Source organism: Blennius ocellaris (genome assembly GCF_963422515.1).
Source record: "Blennius ocellaris genome assembly, chromosome: 12".
NCBI classification, from domain to species: Eukaryota; Metazoa; Chordata; class Actinopteri; order Blenniiformes; family Blenniidae; genus Blennius; species Blennius ocellaris.
Window position 1 is genome coordinate 12,345,372 of NC_137661.1, and position 18,498 is coordinate 12,363,869.

At 39.7% G+C, this 18,498-nt stretch overlaps 1 protein-coding gene across 1 annotated transcript in view; it reads right to left on the reverse strand.

Annotated features, from left to right (window-relative positions):
- Positions 1-12,059: 12,059 nt before the first annotated feature.
- negr1 (neuronal growth regulator 1) overlaps positions 12,060-18,498 on the reverse strand; it is a gene marked incomplete at both ends in the record, with an annotated part of 138,872 nt that continues 132,433 nt past the window's right edge. Inside the window, one exon of the mRNA XM_080506526.1 lies at positions 12,060-12,160. Coding sequence (XP_080362652.1) covers positions 12,060-12,160 — 101 coding nt within the window. The remainder of the gene's footprint in view (positions 12,161-18,498) is intronic.

Sequence of the window (18,498 nt, forward strand, 5' to 3'; positions counted from 1 at the left end):
CCACAAACATATCTACCAAACTGAATGCGCTTGAGAAACAGAGGTTTTTTTTGATAGTGACAACTCAGTATGCTGCTCAGGGAGGTGAGACGGTGGCTGCAGGAGCCCGGCAGCAGCCCCAGCGTGTTGCATGTCACCGTCTCCCAGTTAAAACTGACAAAGGCACAGGAAGGGTTTCATTAACCGCAAGGTCAGGAGGAATCCCTGTCTCACAACTCTTCCAGTCCCCTTTGTCCTCACACTGGCCACAGATGCTTTTGTGAAGAGCTGAACAACACTTTGCCATTATGCCAAAAATCCCCCACCCCAAAGAGTAAGTAGGCAGCTGTAAATGATCTGGAGGGAAAAGTGTTTTGGAAAGAAATCATCTGCAGAAATGTAAATGCCATCAGAAACATTTGTGAAGCAACTCCAGCTTGAAAGCATATTGTTGAGTTAAACATTTAACAATACCACAACGCAACCTGTCAGGTTTTACTCACGTTTGTCAATTTAAAATTGTCAAGGCCATGTGCAGTCTACTGCCTCAGCCTCAAGCTCTTAAGGCCAATTCATACTCCAGAAGAACAAGACGAAAGTTCGGCCTGTGCGGGGTCTTGCCGAACAAAATGACGTCATTTCCTTCAGCTCCTTCAAATTTGCTTCAGCACCATAGAAACTTCGGCACTCCAGCTTGCTAATCACGATCAGTCATATTTTAATCATATTTAGCTCATAACATCACTACTGTCTGAGCGCCGCAGCTCCGTTAAAATGTCGCGATGCACCTGAACGCATCACTCAAAGCAGTCAGCTCCTGCAGTTAAAACTGGACAAACATCGCGCTCGTACAAATACTCTCTGAAACAGTTCAGCAAAATGAATTTTGGACAGCACAGGTTAGAAATAAACTGTGCAGTTGAAAAGTTAAAACGCCGCTTCACAGACGTGTGCCTGCTGTGAGGAGGCGTGGCCTGCGAGTTCGGCAGCGTCTTATCGGAGTATGAACAGTCCTGCGTTTGCTTGCTGACGTCACTGCCGAAATGTGGTCGAGTTATTACGGCTTCAAAAAGGGAGTGATTACAGTATGAATCTGCAGTGGCGCACTCAGCGTGTCACTGGAGTCCAGCTTTGTTATGATGTTTTGTATGACATGCACAACAATTCCTACTGTTTTCAGGTTGTTGTTTTTTTTTCCAGGTACAGATAAACATTTTAGTGTCAGTTTGTCTCCGGCAGAAATGATTCATAAGTGTGCTTTGAACTACACCTCTTGTCCAGTGAAATCAAACAGTATCAATATTTAGTGTGGACAGACTGGATCATATCAAGAAGGTTTGCACCCTGCCTCTCAATCTCTAGAAGATAAACAAAGAACTATACTGAAACCTAGTTTTTCATGAATCAAGCTCTATTGGCTTGCTATGACATTTATTTAAGGTTCTTTTTTAAAATGAAATTGTGTTCTATATTATTGAGGGGGTCACATGTGTCAGAAGTGAGTAAAATGTTTGATGAAACCACTTCAAGGAAGTACAAATACATACTCCCTGTGATTATATAACAGACAAAGTGTTATTTGCTGTTGTGTTGGCTAATTCAATATTTTATATTGTGAATAGCCAATGCAATGAAAAAAATATCAACGCACTCATGAGCTTTGGCTTGGCTCACGGCAACAATGCTCTGAATCAGAGTTGACTTATCGTGTTCAATTGATTAATAAAATCCTTTAAAGGCACGTTCAGTAGAGTGCATGTCCCCCTTCGAGAGTCACTTTAAACAGCTTTGTGTCGAATAATTCAACAAACAGTGTGTAATGATTGCATTCATACAGTGAAAGATCGGGGCGAGGGGAAAGAGGACGCTTTAAAATGAGAAATTTAAATATTCAGAGTGGGGGATTGTGGGGCCGTAATAATACAGGCTGGCATGAATATTTAAAATCCTCTTATCTTAAATTTAAAAGTGGAGAGATTTTTTTCCCTCTGCTGTCAGCTGGAAGCGTGAGGTGAGGCAGTGATCTCTGCAGGTGGGTGGCATGGCCTCTTTTCAGCTTGTGCATCAACATGACTTTCATCTGAACTTTTATGAGATAGGTCACACCGTGGATGGTTTAGTCGAGTGTATTTAGGTCACAGGATACTTGAAAGCCCCCGTGCGACTGTGGGGGGGGGGGGGGGGGGGGGGTGAAAAAAAAAAGACGTGTGATTCATCCCAGATGCATTATGGGATGGAAATTATGGTTTGTAAATATTTTGTGCACTGAGTGACAGACTCCAGTCAGTGATTATGATGCAGCGCAAACGGTGGTTAATCCTATGTGCCGTGGCATCTGGCCATCTGGGCTCAGGAGGATTTATACAGTGTCCGAGGCCAGAGAGGAGGGGATCAAATATGCATGATACTGCACAATTAAGATGACTCAATCACTCAGGCTTCACAGTACAAATAGGATGATACTCTCTGTGAGCGTCATTAGTTCAAGAGTGCTTTCAATGGACCCAAACGTTTTAAGCAAACTAAACACCAACATGTTCTCTCAATAGCTACAAAGTCATTTTTTTTCAATTAATATGCGTTAAATGACTTCAGCATTACGAAGTCACATTTCATTTCCAATTACTTTTAACAAAATATGTTTTTGAAATGGTACAATTGTGATAAATACATGATACAATATGTTGCTCTTTATCAGTATTTAACTGTCACTGACAAACACTTTAACATGTTTGCATTGCAGAAATTATTAATTTAACAAAAATGGGATGGTGTCGCGATGTTTCTAATTGCTCCTTGATTGTATTAAACACTAAAATAAATGTATCTCTTAACAGCAACATCTGATGAATCATGGCTCACAATCATAGCAGAAGATATTTAATACCTCCATTGGTCCTTAGCGTATCCAGCTTTATTTTCATTAAATGAAAATTACATTAAGGTTTTTTTTTTTTGTTGAAATATCGTACTTTCAATAAATTGCAAATAAATTGGTAGAGGAAGCTGTTACTTAGTCCCCAAATATCCCAAATTGAGATCAAGATGATTAAATAAAAATAAATTTTTAAAAGTACAACTCCCTTTGTTTACTGTCATTGTATCAGCTCTGATCATGTCGCCAACTAATGAATAGGATTTTGAGAAAAGCTTTAGAGGCTTTTTAACTAGTAACAACAAAACATTTCCCATATTTGAAAATAATAAGAATTTTTTTTTAATAACAATTTCTTAGTTTTGTCAACTGACTGTTGCACACATTATGCAGTAAAAGGTTTACATCCTTGAAGCTAAAACATATTGCACCATGAACACGTTTTCCAACGTGAATCTCCAGAATAAAAATGTCTATGGTTCGGTTGATGTATGTGGCATAACCACTTTCTTATCGCATTGGTGGCAGAGGGCATCCTCTAGTGGCCATCTTAAATATGAAAGGAACAATGGAGAAGATCCAATAGACTGAACATGTACCAAGTACAGTATGTGTCTCGTGAACAAAGGTAAATCATGTTTTGTTTTGTAGTTTAATCACAGTTTGATTTTTCACGGAACCAAACCTGATTTCAATGCTTCAATTTGAAAAGAAATATTAGCTGTTTCTCAATGCCAAGTACACTCACGTTGATATATATACATTGCCTGCTTAATATTGTTTTATATAGCAAGTTTAAGGTACTGGATCTGACAAAGCCAGTGTTACCAATAATGTAGTACTGTTTGCACACAGGATGTCACTAAATTGTGGTGGTGTGTGCTGGAACAGGAGCGGAGGATAATGAGTCAGGAGACAGAAAAAGAAGAACAATTGGAAGGGTACTGTCAACATTGGTATTATGAATGATGATGGAACGAACTGACTGACTTCATAGAGTAAGAAGCCAGGCTAAATTTGTTTACAGATCAGGTGTAGGGCATGTAAGGTCAGATATACAAGCTGTTGAGCTTTGAAATAGACAGCAAGAGAAATAAGGTTGTTTCAAAGGATGAACCTATCAAAAGTGTTTTAGAGGTGAAAACAGCGTCAAATTGCTTCAAGGCAGTTCTGAGCAGAAGGTAGATGGTACTGTAATGAATATAGCCAGAGCATACGTTCTCTAGGCGTCAGATAGTAAAGAAAGAGTTATTTAGTGCTGGATGAAGTGGTGCAGATCATTTGCGGGGGGGGGGGGGGAGTCATGGTTGGAGCACACCATAACAAGAGAAGTCATGATGATGATGATGGGGTGGTATGTTTCAAGCAAGAGGAAGGCAGTGGGAAATATGGTAGTGGAAATTGCCAAAAAGATGGAATTGGCTGTTGTGGAGTGATTTAAAAAAAATGCAGATGGAAGTTCACACATGTTGAATCTACTGTATCTTATAAATATATATAGCTGGACTCAATGGCTTGAGGAAATGTATAGGAAGGTATGCTGTTGAGAGATAGATGAGAACATATGAGCTAACCACAACAAGGGAAAAAGGGCATGCCTAGAAGATGGATGGAATACTCTGAGGTGAGACCGACACACTTGATAGTCAGATAGGTGACCCCATAGGGATGTAGGAGACACCCAAGACAGAGGATCACTCATGCATTGAAGCATTTGAGGTTTTGGCTGTAGAATAGGATTCTGCATTTTAGTTGGATGGGAAGGTAGATAAACAACTGGGGCAGAAAGCAGGTTGATGGGCTACAGAAGGAACGGTCACTGGAAGAGATGATGAAGAGAGGGATCTCGAAGTATTTTCATTAGAAGAGGCACCAAGATATCCTGATGATGGTGACTATCAAAGGCATGGTTCCAGGTCAAGAGGAGTGAGGGATGAGAAGAGGCTTGATGGGCCACATCAAGATATGGATCAATACAAGTGTGGTTGTAATTTGTGGTATGCAACAAATTGAACGATGCCACAGACGTACCTGCCTGCTATGAGTGATGGATGACGAGAATGAGAAAGTGAAAGAGCAAATAGCAGAGGACATATGTTATAGATTGGGGAGTAAAGCACGTCAATAAAATGAGGGGAGAACAGAATTGAAGATGAAGGATGGTAAGACTGCTGAGCCTGACAACATACCAATGGAAGTGAGGAAATGTTTCATGAAAATGACAATGAGGTTTCAGACTGGATTGTTTTACTTAACCCTGGGAAATGAGAGGATGCCAGATAAGTGCAGATGAACTTTGCCAATTGTCATCTTTAAGAACAAGGGAGATGTCTCAAACGGAAAACAGATTGACCTTTGTGGATTTGGAAAATTAAAAAAAAAAGGTGTAAATGAGTAATATTGCATGAGGACGTCAGTGGTGACTCAGAAGTATGTCACAGAGGTTATGTATGAGGGAAGAGAGATAAATCTTTTCTTGTTTGCAATGCTGGCAGACAAGATAACAGATGAATTCAGGACACAAGAGTCTCAGTGTGAATGGAAAGACCTGAAAATTGTGGCAATGTGGAGGGTTGACATTGCAAATACAGTTTAGGTATTTATGCTCAACTCAAAGGCCTGAGTGCAGACAGGGGGGGGGGACTTGATGGAGATCAGGGGGATTTATCTGCGACAGTGTCCCTGCAAAGTTGAAGGGTAAAGCCTGATTCATACTCCATAAGAACAAGAAGAAAGTTCGGCACTCCGGGATGAAAATGATGTCATTTTCAAATTTAGTTTGGCTGTGCTTGTATGACGGTTCCAAACTGCCGGAATTTTGCCACTGCTATGTGCTGCGCATGCACAAACTCTCTTTTATCACAGAAACACTTCAGCGAAATGTATCCCTGAAAACATTTGACGCAAGAAATAAGCTGTGCAGTGAAAGTTAAAACGCAGCTTCACAGACATGGGCCTGTCATGAGGGGGCGTGGCCTGCAAGTTCAACATCTTCTTCTCGGAGTATGAACTCTCCTGCCGAAAAAAACCTTATTTTTTTTTTCCCAGGTGCTGGCTGACGTCATAGCTGAACTTTTCTGCTTGTTCTAATGGGTTTTTATGGGAGTATGCAGAGGCCTTAAGACCGCAGGGCAGCTGTGAAAGTAGCTGAATAGTTCAGAAATGTGAACACTAACAGAAAGACATGAGAATGACCAGAGCATGGCAAATATGAGGGTGTTAAGGTTTTCACTGGGAAAGAACAAAATGGACATGATTAACAATGAGTACATTAGAGTGGCCGCTAATGTTCAACAGCTTGGTGGGAAAGTGGGAGACGATGTGGAGACAGTTTTATCATGTATGTTGAAGAGATGACAGATATGTAAAAGATCTTGAACTGCCAGGAAAGAAGGGAAGGAATTCCCTTAAGGAGATGAATGAATGCAGGTGATTGGTGTTAAGAAGATACAAAAAACAGAAGGTAGATAAATAAGAGGATCCACTATAGCAACCCCTAACCAGAAAATATCTATATAAAATAGAAGATAAAGAATAAGCATCATAAAGACAAGGAAACGTTCTAACACAATTAATTTTTAATTACTGCTGATTACATGATAAATAAAACATATAAAAATGCAAACATTAAGAAAATAGAGAATATAACATAAATGCCTGGGAGATATAAGAAAAAGATGGCCACGCTGTGGTGCTGCTAGATCTTCATAAAAATTCTTCTTCCTGCAAAGTGACAAAGAAAGAAGATGTTTATGCCTCAGAACCACTGATTTCTACATACATCTACATAGATTAGTGTACAAATTAAATATACAAAGTTATTAATCTGAACATTGAACTGATTTAGTACAGCCAATGTGAAACCATTATTATTTGTGGTCTGGCCATCCTACCAAGCGGTTCACTGTGGACACGAGGCTGTTGTTGACGGGGAAATGAGCTCCTTCACGTGAAAACTGCATTAACAGTCTAAATATCAAAACTATGCACAGAAATTAAGGAGATTTGTATTTCAGGAGGACATCACCAAAAATGCAGTTTTCTCTTGGTACTTAGGAACCTTAAGTGTTGTACAAAACTGAAGTCAAGGGTTGTAGGTAGCATTTTCGTAAATAGCTCTCTGCACAGACTGATCTCACCCGCCAGGCCCATTTGTGCTCACGTCCCCAATAAATGTACTTGAACCTGAACAGGAGAAATGTTATGTTCAGTAGTGAGTCATGATGGCACCTCGTGGAGTCGAGGTGCGGAATAAAAACGGACAAGTCTTTGTTGATTTTTTGCACTAATACAGAAGCAGTATTTAGTGGATGCAGTATGGTGGTTTTGGTCGGCATTTCAGTCACTGGAAAACAAGGCAAGTAATTGTTGGATACAATCTGTCAATGCAGAGAGACAATGAGATGGAATTTAGCAGCCAGTGGAAATCCTATGACTCTACAGTGTGAGACAAAACTCTACTCTCCAAGTCGATGTCGATGTTTACCGCTCAAAGACCAGGGTTTATAGAAAAAGTACCTTCAGAATTTGGAACGGGACCCAGTGGAATGGGCTGTAAGTGGTCCGGACCTCGACTCCATTGAACATTTGCAGGATCAGATTCAGTGTGCTCTTGTGATGACACAACTACATTGGTTGACTCATGAATATTAATGGTTAAAGAATTGGACACCATCCCACAGCAGTGTCTGCAGGCTGGTGGTCACCAGGAGAGGGAGGTGCCAGTCTGTCTTGATTGTATATGGTTCTTCCACATGTACAAATGTGGCCAAGTTGAAAGGAAATCCACGAGCTTTCTAATAATATAAGATGCATTGCCAAGAAGAAATAATCCAGCAGACACAAATGTCTAAATTGTGTGCATAGTTTATCTATTCTGACTTGATAGATTATATAAATTGGATTTTACATTACAGCATGTTTTTGTAAAATGTACTTACAGGTATGACTCTACTCCTCGTCCTTTCCAGTACTGACACCGGTGGGAATAGCTTTTGGGATACACGGCTGTCCCAAGTGAAGACAAGTTTATGGCCGATGCATCCATAATAAAATCGGCAGAACAATTTCACTTCTCTGTGTTTTTACCATGACAGCAAAAATCCACAGTAAGTGATGGCGTTTCACAAGAATGTAAGAACAGAGAAGTACGCAGATTGAGAAACAGCTACAGTGTTGATTCTTAAACACTGAGATCTAACATGCATTGGATAAACATGTCACCTTGAGATGGAAGTTGCTTTTTACAATCTCCATGTGAGCAAATAACAAGGAGAATAATGTTACTTGGTTTTACACAAGTTGTGTCTTTTCAGCAGCTGTGGGCAGAGTTCAGCACTTCTGTAGTTAATCCATTGTTCTGTGCAATATAAAATGCTTCTGTAAACGTGTAGAGGGCTTTTTCAATCAACATACTTCAAATATGGGAATGATGTAACCTGATTTAATAATTATTGGTCTGAAACTAGTATATAACAAAAGAGTAAAACAGTGAGTGGTGCCACTCAGCCTCGTTTGTGATGTTCGGTAACAATAAACTGTGCACAATGTAATTAAGCGGAGTCATTTCAAATGTTGCTTTATATTATCTGGTGATAACTTTCATTCTGCCCTAATGAGGGAGGCGAGAGAGAGAGAGAGAGAGAGAGAGAGAGAGAGAGAGAGAGAGAGAGAGAGAGAGAGAGAGAGAGAGAGAGAGAGAGAGAGAGAGAGAGAGAGAGAGAGAGAGAGAGAGTCCAGTGATGCTTCTGCATTAACTGTTTAGAAGAGGACATTGTCACATTAGTTCACCCCATCTCAAATGCACTTGCAGTAATGATAACAAAGCCCTCAGATATGGATGGGTTCATATTGTAACATGAAGACTTTTATTGCAAATAATGCTGATTTGATAAAAGGGACTTGTTAATATCATTATTCAAAATAATCAACATCCAATACACTTCATATGGAATACGAGCATCGGCTTAACTGCTCAAACAAGCAACCAACATTAACTTCATACTGTCACCAATATGCCACAATCATCATTATGACTCTCCACAGCAGATGTTTTAGTTTAATCAGCAAAGTAGATTTAAATAAGCCACAAATAAAAAAACAAAAAACAAAAAAACAAAAACAAAAAAAAGAAGTCCTGGTGATCTGTAAGGAGGTATGTATTTTTAGACCAGGTAATAAACAAAGAGCTCAGAAAAAACTTGTTCCATTCATAAAAAGTATGAATATCTGTAAAGTGGCCACCTCAAAAACACAGGTTAACTTTGACATGCAGCACAACCATACTCTCTGCACATCGTCAAACACGCAAGTGTGTGAAAACTATGACTACACACTGGCTCTAAAGAAGAAAAGTTATTCTATTTCTCCAAATATACACACATTGATTCTGTTCTATGATACTGTTATATCGGTTTACACCCTCTCTCTTTCAAAAACGGTATTTTGATTGCAAACAAGTTCTTTTTCATGTATTTAAATCAACAACAGCTATGGCATTTAAATGAACTTGACAACATTATAAACTATGCCATACTGTGCCTCATTCAAATAAATGTCACATATCCAGTTTTACATGTTTCAAATGTATTTTTTATATATATATATTTTTTTTTTCATAAAGGAAGAGAATAAATATGCTTCTGACCCATGTTCATAATACCTTAACATTTAAACAAGATCATATGGCGCAGTATTTTTATAATTTGTAAAACAAGCTGAGAACAGTTTCGGTACAAACAATAAAAGGAAATATGTTTCGCAGACCTTAAAACAAATCACCACAAAACGTTTAAATAATAACTCTTGCTTGTGCTTTAAGTCTTTTACTGCGATGGCTATTTTTCTATAGATTTACAGTTTAAAGTTCACCACCTGTGGAGTACTCTTGTGGACCGCGAGTCCATTGATTTGTAGGGCAAATATATAACACAGTCCAAACCCAACATGTTAGCCCGCCCCACAAATACTGCATTTGCATCGGATGTGAGTGACTTCATTAGTAAATACCAGTGCGAGTCACCAGACTGATTTCACTGAATATAATGCCTGATTGGAAATACACGTCAGCTAATGGTATATAAACATTCAGTCACCAGCACTATGTCAGACATGTGTTTGTATTTTATCCAGAGCATGCTCAAGTGTCCTTCACGAGGAGGTTAATTTCATGTGTATGGTACTATTAAGGCATTGCAGTACAGTATCTCTATTTCTGGTATGACTTGAAGGAATTTGAGAATGAAAGTACTGAGCTAACTGAGCTGAAAAACCAAAAAATCAAACAAAACAAAACAATATAAAACAAACAGCGGTATAGTAACAGTGGTTGAGAACTTTTCTGTGGTTGATTTTTAAGGAATGAGAGTTGGTTTGTCGTATTGCGTGACCCCATGAAATAAACTGATTACACTTTGGTAGCCACTGCTTGTTAAACTCAAGCATCATAGAGGGGCTGTTAGCACTTTAAGTTTGCAGTGACAAACAATTGTATTGGTTTTATTCCCTTTTAAGACCACGTGAGTTGAAAAATACATTTCCTCATTTTGTATCTTGGTCCAATAGGTTGATTGTTCATTTATGTTTTAATCTGTGCTAATCAATAGATTTCCACAATATTTTCCACTTTAATTTAACATTTCTTTCTTTTCTTGAAAATGTAATGACTGGTAACTCCACCCGCACTCAAATGCTTCACCTAAATCAACACCACATAGAAACATATCTGCAATTATGCATATGTAACAGCTGTCCTTGGTTCAGATGTTAGTGAGAACTCGTTGAGGTTTCTAACACACATTTGCTGCGACTGTATACGGAACGTGTCATTTAAATCTTGAATACGACCCCTCTTACTTTAGAGTGTTTTTACGGGAAATGAGTATAGAAAGAAAATGAAATATAACTTTTACACTGTTTCATAGGACTGAAGTCAAGGCCATGTGGCTTTTTCCTGATTATTCTGATAGAAGTTTGAGGTCAAGGGTTTGGCCCACTGAATTGTATTGATTTAAAGAGACATTTGTTGTAAAAGATGCAGCAAAGGGCATTGTTCTGAACTGAAAACATGGAGAGGAAAAGTCAAAACGCTGCAGAATGATGCTGTGAGTTTTTGGTAGGTACACAGCAAACCCTCAGACATAAACACTGTGCCCCCTGGAGGTGGCACGTTTCAAAGAACTACACGCTTGGAACAATTGAAGTTTTTCTCTGGAAGAGCAACCGTTTGTTGAGACATTCACATATGTGGATAATCGTATGAAGGATTATATTGAAATATTTATACTGTCAAGAAAAATGTAAACACAGGGCAGCCATGTTTCTCCTTTCATATTGTACAAAGTCATGGTTTGTGTTAATGCTCTTGGTTGAATGAGAAAAAGCTGGTCCCACTTTATAACAGAAGCCTACACTATATTAAAATATAAAGATACAATACAGTATATTTTGCTACTTTGACGGCTGCCTGATCAAAGCTGTTAGGCAGGCATAGTAACTGAAGGACCCTTTTCAGAATACAACAAAGCACACCTTCAACACTGTTCATCCATCTATTGAGTATTTATGACAATACAGGTCCTCAAAAAGCCCTGCCTGTTTCTCTTTTTTTGTTTGTTTTTTTTTTCCTTGCTTTTTTTAATGGCAATGTTTTAAGCACATTCCATAATCAAAATTTTTGAATTGTTAGGATTCTAAATGTCTTTCCTTTGTTCAACAGCCAAGAATACATTCAATACAACATTGGAATGGTAGTTCTGTGTAGTGACAGACACAATTGCTTCTTTTTAGCCATGTACAAAACCTCATGGAAATGTCAATTTTCGCATCGTCGCCTTGTAAGAAAAAGATCGATGGATGTAAATCATTTTGGGGGCTGTTGATATGATTGAAAGTGGGGTGGGGGTGAGCACTGATTCACAAGGTGGTCGATCAATCAAAGAAGTAAAGAAAAAAAACCCATAAGAGATAAAACAATAGCAATAAAAAAAAAAAAAAAACAACAACATTATTTACATGAGAGAAATTTCACCAAAAAGAAAAGAAAAAAAAAATTAAAAGAAAAAGTATATCCCCACACAGAGTGATGCAGATAATTTTTCCACCACAGCTTCTCAACAAACTGTACCAGATTGGACTCCAGCCATCAGCAACGTCAAAAAGGATTCATAAATGCTCTCGACAGTCATTGTGTCTGGGCTTGCCTCTGCTAGTACACACATATGAACGAGGAGAGAGCCAGGACCAGGTATCGGCAGGCCAGTGGGATGTGTGCACTCCCTGTGCTCCCATAGGGTGCAGTGTTGGGTGCTGTGGACAGGAAACAAGAGAACCTCTGATTAGTCGTGATTGCTCTTTCTCTCAGCTACCCCCACCATTTACAATCCCACAGTTGGCTTGGCATGTGGCCTCCAAATGAGAACGGGAGAAAAATGGCAATTACTGTACTACCGCCACTGATTTCAGTTGGCTTGTAAGGGAGGCAGGGAAATTCACAACAGTATTGCCTCTGTGTACTCTGAACAGTCGTGCAGAAAGGACTCAGATGTTTTTATTTCTTCCAATAAATAATCAATGAATAAATGAAATGAATGAATAAATGGATACAAAAAACTCAGTCCTGCATTTTGAATCTTTGTTTTTATGGATATATTACCAACACATGGAAAGTAAAAGTAGTCCTTTAAGGTACATGTACAAAATATCGAAACATATGGCCACAATCTGTTAGATTTTTTTTGTTTTTTACACCCATTCAGTTCAGTGTTTTACATTCTGGAGGGAGCTGATGAAAGGGTGCAAGCCAGGTAGTGACATCAGTCATGAAAATAAACAACAGGTTGTTTCAGAAACATCAACAGCTGGGAATAAACACGTTCACAGACATTCACATTTGACAAAAGCAAAGACATAATTATTGCAATTAGGCAATGACTCAGTAACAACAGATATAAAAACATTTGGATAACGTTATGAAAACACAGTAGGTGGCAATCAATTTAATTGTACAATATTTTAACATAGTTCATAGATCTGGGCTGGATTGTTTTGATACTTTTCTTTTTTGTTGTTGTTGTTGTTGGGGGGGGGGGGGGGGGGTTGAACCTCTGGGGAAAAAAACAAACAAAAAACAACAACACAAAAAAACAACCAAACCACAACCTGTAACTTGTAGAATAACTGTAAACCACAGGTGATGTAATCAACTAGTTTCTTCAAAATCTTGAAATTGCTTTCTGATTTTGGTTTTCATTGACAACAAGTTCCATTTTAAGCTGCTTTCCACTGAACTGCCAAGCAAATAGACAATGATTGATTGACACCCATTACACTGTTATCTTGGTTTCCAAAGCATCGGCAACCTGCCACATTTTGCTGCTGTTATGACAGATTGTTTTGTGACAAATACTGTAATGTTGCATTCATACAACACCAGCAGGGCTAAAAGATGCTCCCTGGACTTTTGCCAAAATTGCTAAATTGTGAATGAAATGGATTTCCCTCCTCAGTAAATGCTTTTAACATCACCAAGAGAGAAGAATAAAGGGTTTTTTTGGGGGCGAAATTTAGCGATAACATCACAGCAGTGAGTGCTTCAGCTATATGGAAACCATTAAGGTTATTTGTGGGTTTCGAAAGACTCACTGCAATGTGAAAAAGATCTATCTATCTATCTATCTATCTATCTATCTATCTATCTATCTATCTATCTATCTATCTATCTATATATATATATGTATGTATATGTATATGTATATGTGTTTTTAAATGCTAATAATGTTAATGGTTGCATCTTTAAGTATGGCTGTGGTGCCAGTGTGGAAAAAAAAAGCTCAAGTGAGTGGAAGAAGAAACATGAGGCGAGATGTTTCATGTGCACTGACTGTAGAGCCGTCACAAAGTTTTAAGCACCAGTCATCAAAAGTCCTTTATTGCATCGGAATTGCAGTTGACAACTACACTTTATTGTCAAAATTACAAAAGTCCAAATCTAAGTTAAGAGTTAATCCTGCGAGGTTTACTTGATTGTCTGTTCTGCTGGAAAAGCAGGTTTAATCATGAGGACAATTCATAAGAAGTTAGTTACATGTGAAAAACATAAATGTCACTTACGGTATATATTTGAGATGGAATATTTTGACTGCATTAATATCTTTAAGATTCCATTTTGCTTTGCAAACTGCACTTAAAACAGGTAGTGTTAAATATATACTCATATATAGAAAAATGTGAAAAAACAGAGGAGTTGATTAGAAACCAATAAAGAGTCAAATATGCCAATGACAACTTGAGAAAAATCTATATTAGATTTTTTTCTTCATTTTTATCATTAATTGCAATGTCTTCCAATTTAATTGATGAAATGAAAAATGTCAAAATCCCCTGAAATACGGTTACTCTTGTGGGATCACAACACCTACCCTAATCAATAAATAACAAAACTTTCAGTGTGGTCACGCTCACAGCTGCCTGACATAAAATACCATCTCTCTCAATCTGTAAATTTAAAATTGTACTTCGAGACAGGAAATGCTCAGTAACGGCATTGAATGGTTTTTTTCACTCATGTATTTTGGCACAGTAATCCTGGATCCTGATCCTGGGGAGGCCTTCCTGCTCCAATACACCTGCCTGCCATGAACAGATTGCTATCAGGCTCTACAGGGGCCTGATAATGGCTCATTTGTTTCAATCGGGCATGTTGCATGGAGTACAGAGACCTTCAAAACATGCAGGTTTGAGGTCCCTCAGCACCAGGGTTGACAAAAACTACTATGCTATTGAAAAAAAAACACACAGACAAAACCAATAACCAAAACCACTACATGAACGTGCTAATGAGGATACAGACTTGATGTTCACTGGAGGACGTCATAAGGCTTTCCTGGCCTTATGTGATTGGACACTTTCTGACAGTTTCTTCAGTCTCCACATTCTATTGACTCCATGTCTGCAGTCTGGCTCTGCTCAGCAGCTCGTTATTTGATCACAGAAGCCAATTCAAGTGGAACCACTGAGTTTCACATGGCTAGTGACAGAAATTCTGCTTTTACACAACTAATACATGTATATATTACTGTTATAATATATCCTTTCCTGTAACGGCTGAAACTAATGTTGGACTGATCCTGCTGTCAATATGCCAAATGTTATTTTTTTATTGTTACATTCATGTTTGTGTTCTTGCATCACTGACCAATCAGCTGTTTCCACCACCTGAAGTTTTATAGTTGTAGAGCCTACCGGGAAGTTGCTCCTATGATATACCTCAAACATCTGGCATGAAATAAGTTGCTTCACTCTGTTATCGCCTGACTGGAGGTTCAATCAGCCGGAGTAATTGAAAACACCTCTGTCAAGAAAACTTTTCCTTTACTTCATCTTTACTTGGGTGTCAAAACACTTATTCCCCCTTTTTACTCTCTTTCACATTAGTGGTCCAAAGCCATTGGTGGCAAGCAAAGTAGATGAGGGCGACACAAGGTCTTTTTTCACGGTGCTGTTGACGGAGGCTTTGCTTTGTGCTGTTTGTGTTTCTGTGACCAGCAGACAACCACAGTAATATGAACAGGTATCTCTGGAGAGCTGCGTCAGGCGGGCAGAAAGGTAGAGGGCAGCCTTTCATTTGGAGGGGCTACTCTGCCTCCTCATCACAGACTCACTCTTTCAGCTTGCAGCTCAATAAAGCACACCTTACAGGTTAGAAAACGCACATTTTCTTGGCACACGGAAGCACGCACGCACGCACGCACGCACGCACGCACGCACACACACGCACACACACACACACACTTGCATGTACTGGTCACATGCATGCCTGCACAGAGGGAGCACAGCGAGGCAGTGCAAACAGGCTCTGCTCTACCAGGGGAAATCATGTGGTGCACAGCCCATATCAGTAGGGTGCCTCTATTTACACGACCATATAATTAGTTCACAATGTAACTCCTCTGATGTGGACCCAGCGTTGTACAAACACACCAAGCCCAGTGCAAAACTACATAACCATTCACTCACATATAGATTGTACTTATATCCAAATTCAGCTATGGACATGAAAATGAATTTCTTTTGCATCTTTCCAAGGTTAAATTGGTTTACATGTTTTGCAGGAAATAAAAATGCTATACCACTGAGCTATTGTTGATGTGGGCCATGTGTTTATAAAATACAAACCTCTGCTGCTTGACATGACTGCATGTGTGTTGGAAAAAAGACATTGATGCCAGTATTGATCTTTTTTTACCAGCATAATAGCTTGATGGAGACAATTTTCATGGGCTATACCGTGGAGAGAGAAAGGAAGACATTCTATTATCACCTGACACAGCTTTGCTTTTACCTGATGTTTTCAGGCATTATTTGTCAGCACTGAAGTTGTTTAACTATTAGGGGGGGAAACCATAGCTCACCTGACAGATAGGAACCAGAAATAAAGGGGAAAACACTGAAAATAGCCAAGCAAATAGGTTCAAAATTTCATGCCGCATCAGTTGCATGTCCGGCCTAACTAAACTCCAGACCCTGTCTTCTTTCTCCTCATCATTGCTTTTGTATCTTTGTCTCTTCTTTCTACCTCCGCTTCTGTCTTTGTATCCGTCCTCTCTCTCGCTCGCTCTCCCTCTATCCAAAGTACAGGATAATGACACAGTTTTCCTGGGCTGTGAGAGCGAGCCGAGAAATGGTAACCATAGCAACAGCTCCTGTCCTGCTCAGCCAGCCCACTGTTGCCTGAGCCTGAGTGCACTGCATTGTGCTAGCCACGCTAGCAAAATCATTTGGGGTGTGCATCTGTGTGTTTCAGTGCAAGGTTGTGGGTGGGGAAAAGGCAGATGTCACTGTTTCTCCTCTTCTGTTTCTCATCTGATCAGTGTCAGTGTAGTTTCTGGCTCAATAATTGCTGCAGCAATCACATTAATACTGTGTACACAAATGCTTTTCGTGCATAGAAGTTCAAGGGGATCACAATGCAATTACTTGATCTCTGCTATGAGTAATGTTGACTGGCCTGGAGATAGTAACAAACTCCCCAGTTCTTTAGGAGGAGAGGCATTATGTGTAGCTGGCTTACAGCCAGAGTTGCAGTGTTACTCTGGCCTCCTCACGGTGTTTGATTTGGGCTTGTTTAATATCTCCCTGTGTCACTGTGGAAAGCAGGGGCCTCTATTGTTTTGACTGTGTGGGTTGGAACTTGCCATTTTAATTAACTCCCCAACCAAGAACTGCCTGCACGCCATTACTCTGCTCATTAACATGAAGGGACTTTCAGGGAAAAGAAAGACACAGACAGAAAGCAAGTGCAAACGAAAGACAGATACGGGGAGACAAATAGCGAATCAAAGCAGGATAGAGCCAGGGAAAACGACAGTGATTGAAAGGGGGTGCGAGAGTGAGGCTGAAGCAGCGGTCGACAGGAGAAGGAGTGGGATTCTGAATGAGCTCTACTTCTTTGGGGTTTGAATTTAATTGCCATGTACATCAGCAGCATGCTACGATGAAGTACCAGAATCCCAGACAATATATCATAGTGAAACCAACAGTGTCAAGATGCACAAATGCTTGGAAGACAAGCAGCACTCCAAAGGGAGAGGAGCCGAGGAGATAAGTGGAGATGAGAGTGATACGCTTCAATTACTGTTTTGCTACAGAATTGAAATGAAAAACTAAAGCCCCCACACCAGTAGCAAGAGTAATATGAACCATTCCCTGGCTTTCTCCTCAGATTCCAAACAGAAGCTATTCGCTTTAAATAGTGTGTACCGCAGTTTAAACCTCCTATAAAAATCTCTTCCCCTTCTTGCCTCCCTCTTATCACTGCCGGCTCTTCATCAAGGGCAGCTTTGTAAATCACATATCATATACACAGCAAATGCTAAGGCCCTGAACTTTAGCCACTGTTGACACAGATAATGAATGATACTGAAATATGCAACAGTGAAATTCAATGCAGACTTTATGTTGAGGGCCACCTTGGGTATGCACTGTACTGTAATTCACTGGAATATTATTATTCATAGGTAACACTGGGTGGTACTTTCCAGTCCACTTTCAAGCCTCTTTCACCACGACACAATTTTTCATTAAGAAATTCTCAGTTTGGTGGTTTATTGGCCTGCAGATCCATACATGTTTCATGAGGCACATTTTCTACTGCCAAAATAAAAAAAAAAGAAAACACTTTTTTTTAAATGGATTAAGCCTCCATTTCACTTTTTTGTTGTTTAGTGGATAATTAATCACTTGTGCACGGATATGTCATGTCCACCCCATAAGCTGCCACTAGCAGCACATGGCGGCAGCCAGCCAGGCAGCATCCCAATCCCCCTGAGGACATGGCTTTAGAGATGGGCTCCTCTGTGCAGGGGGTGGGGGGACCGTGAGGGAGGAGTTCAGTGTCCTTGACCATCAATCAGTGGCCTCTGGCCCTCCCCCCACTGCTCCCTTGAGAGAGCCCATATGAGACACTCCTGAGCCAGAACTGATCCTGTACACACCACGCTGTAAATCGGGCTAAATCCCCCTACATGTAAGGTTCACAGCAGCCACTGAAAGTCTCCTCAACACAGTACAGCAGACACTAAAAGCTGTTTTTTCCCCAGGTAATGTATGAGTATAAATGGTATATCATGCAACCCTCATGACGTGGT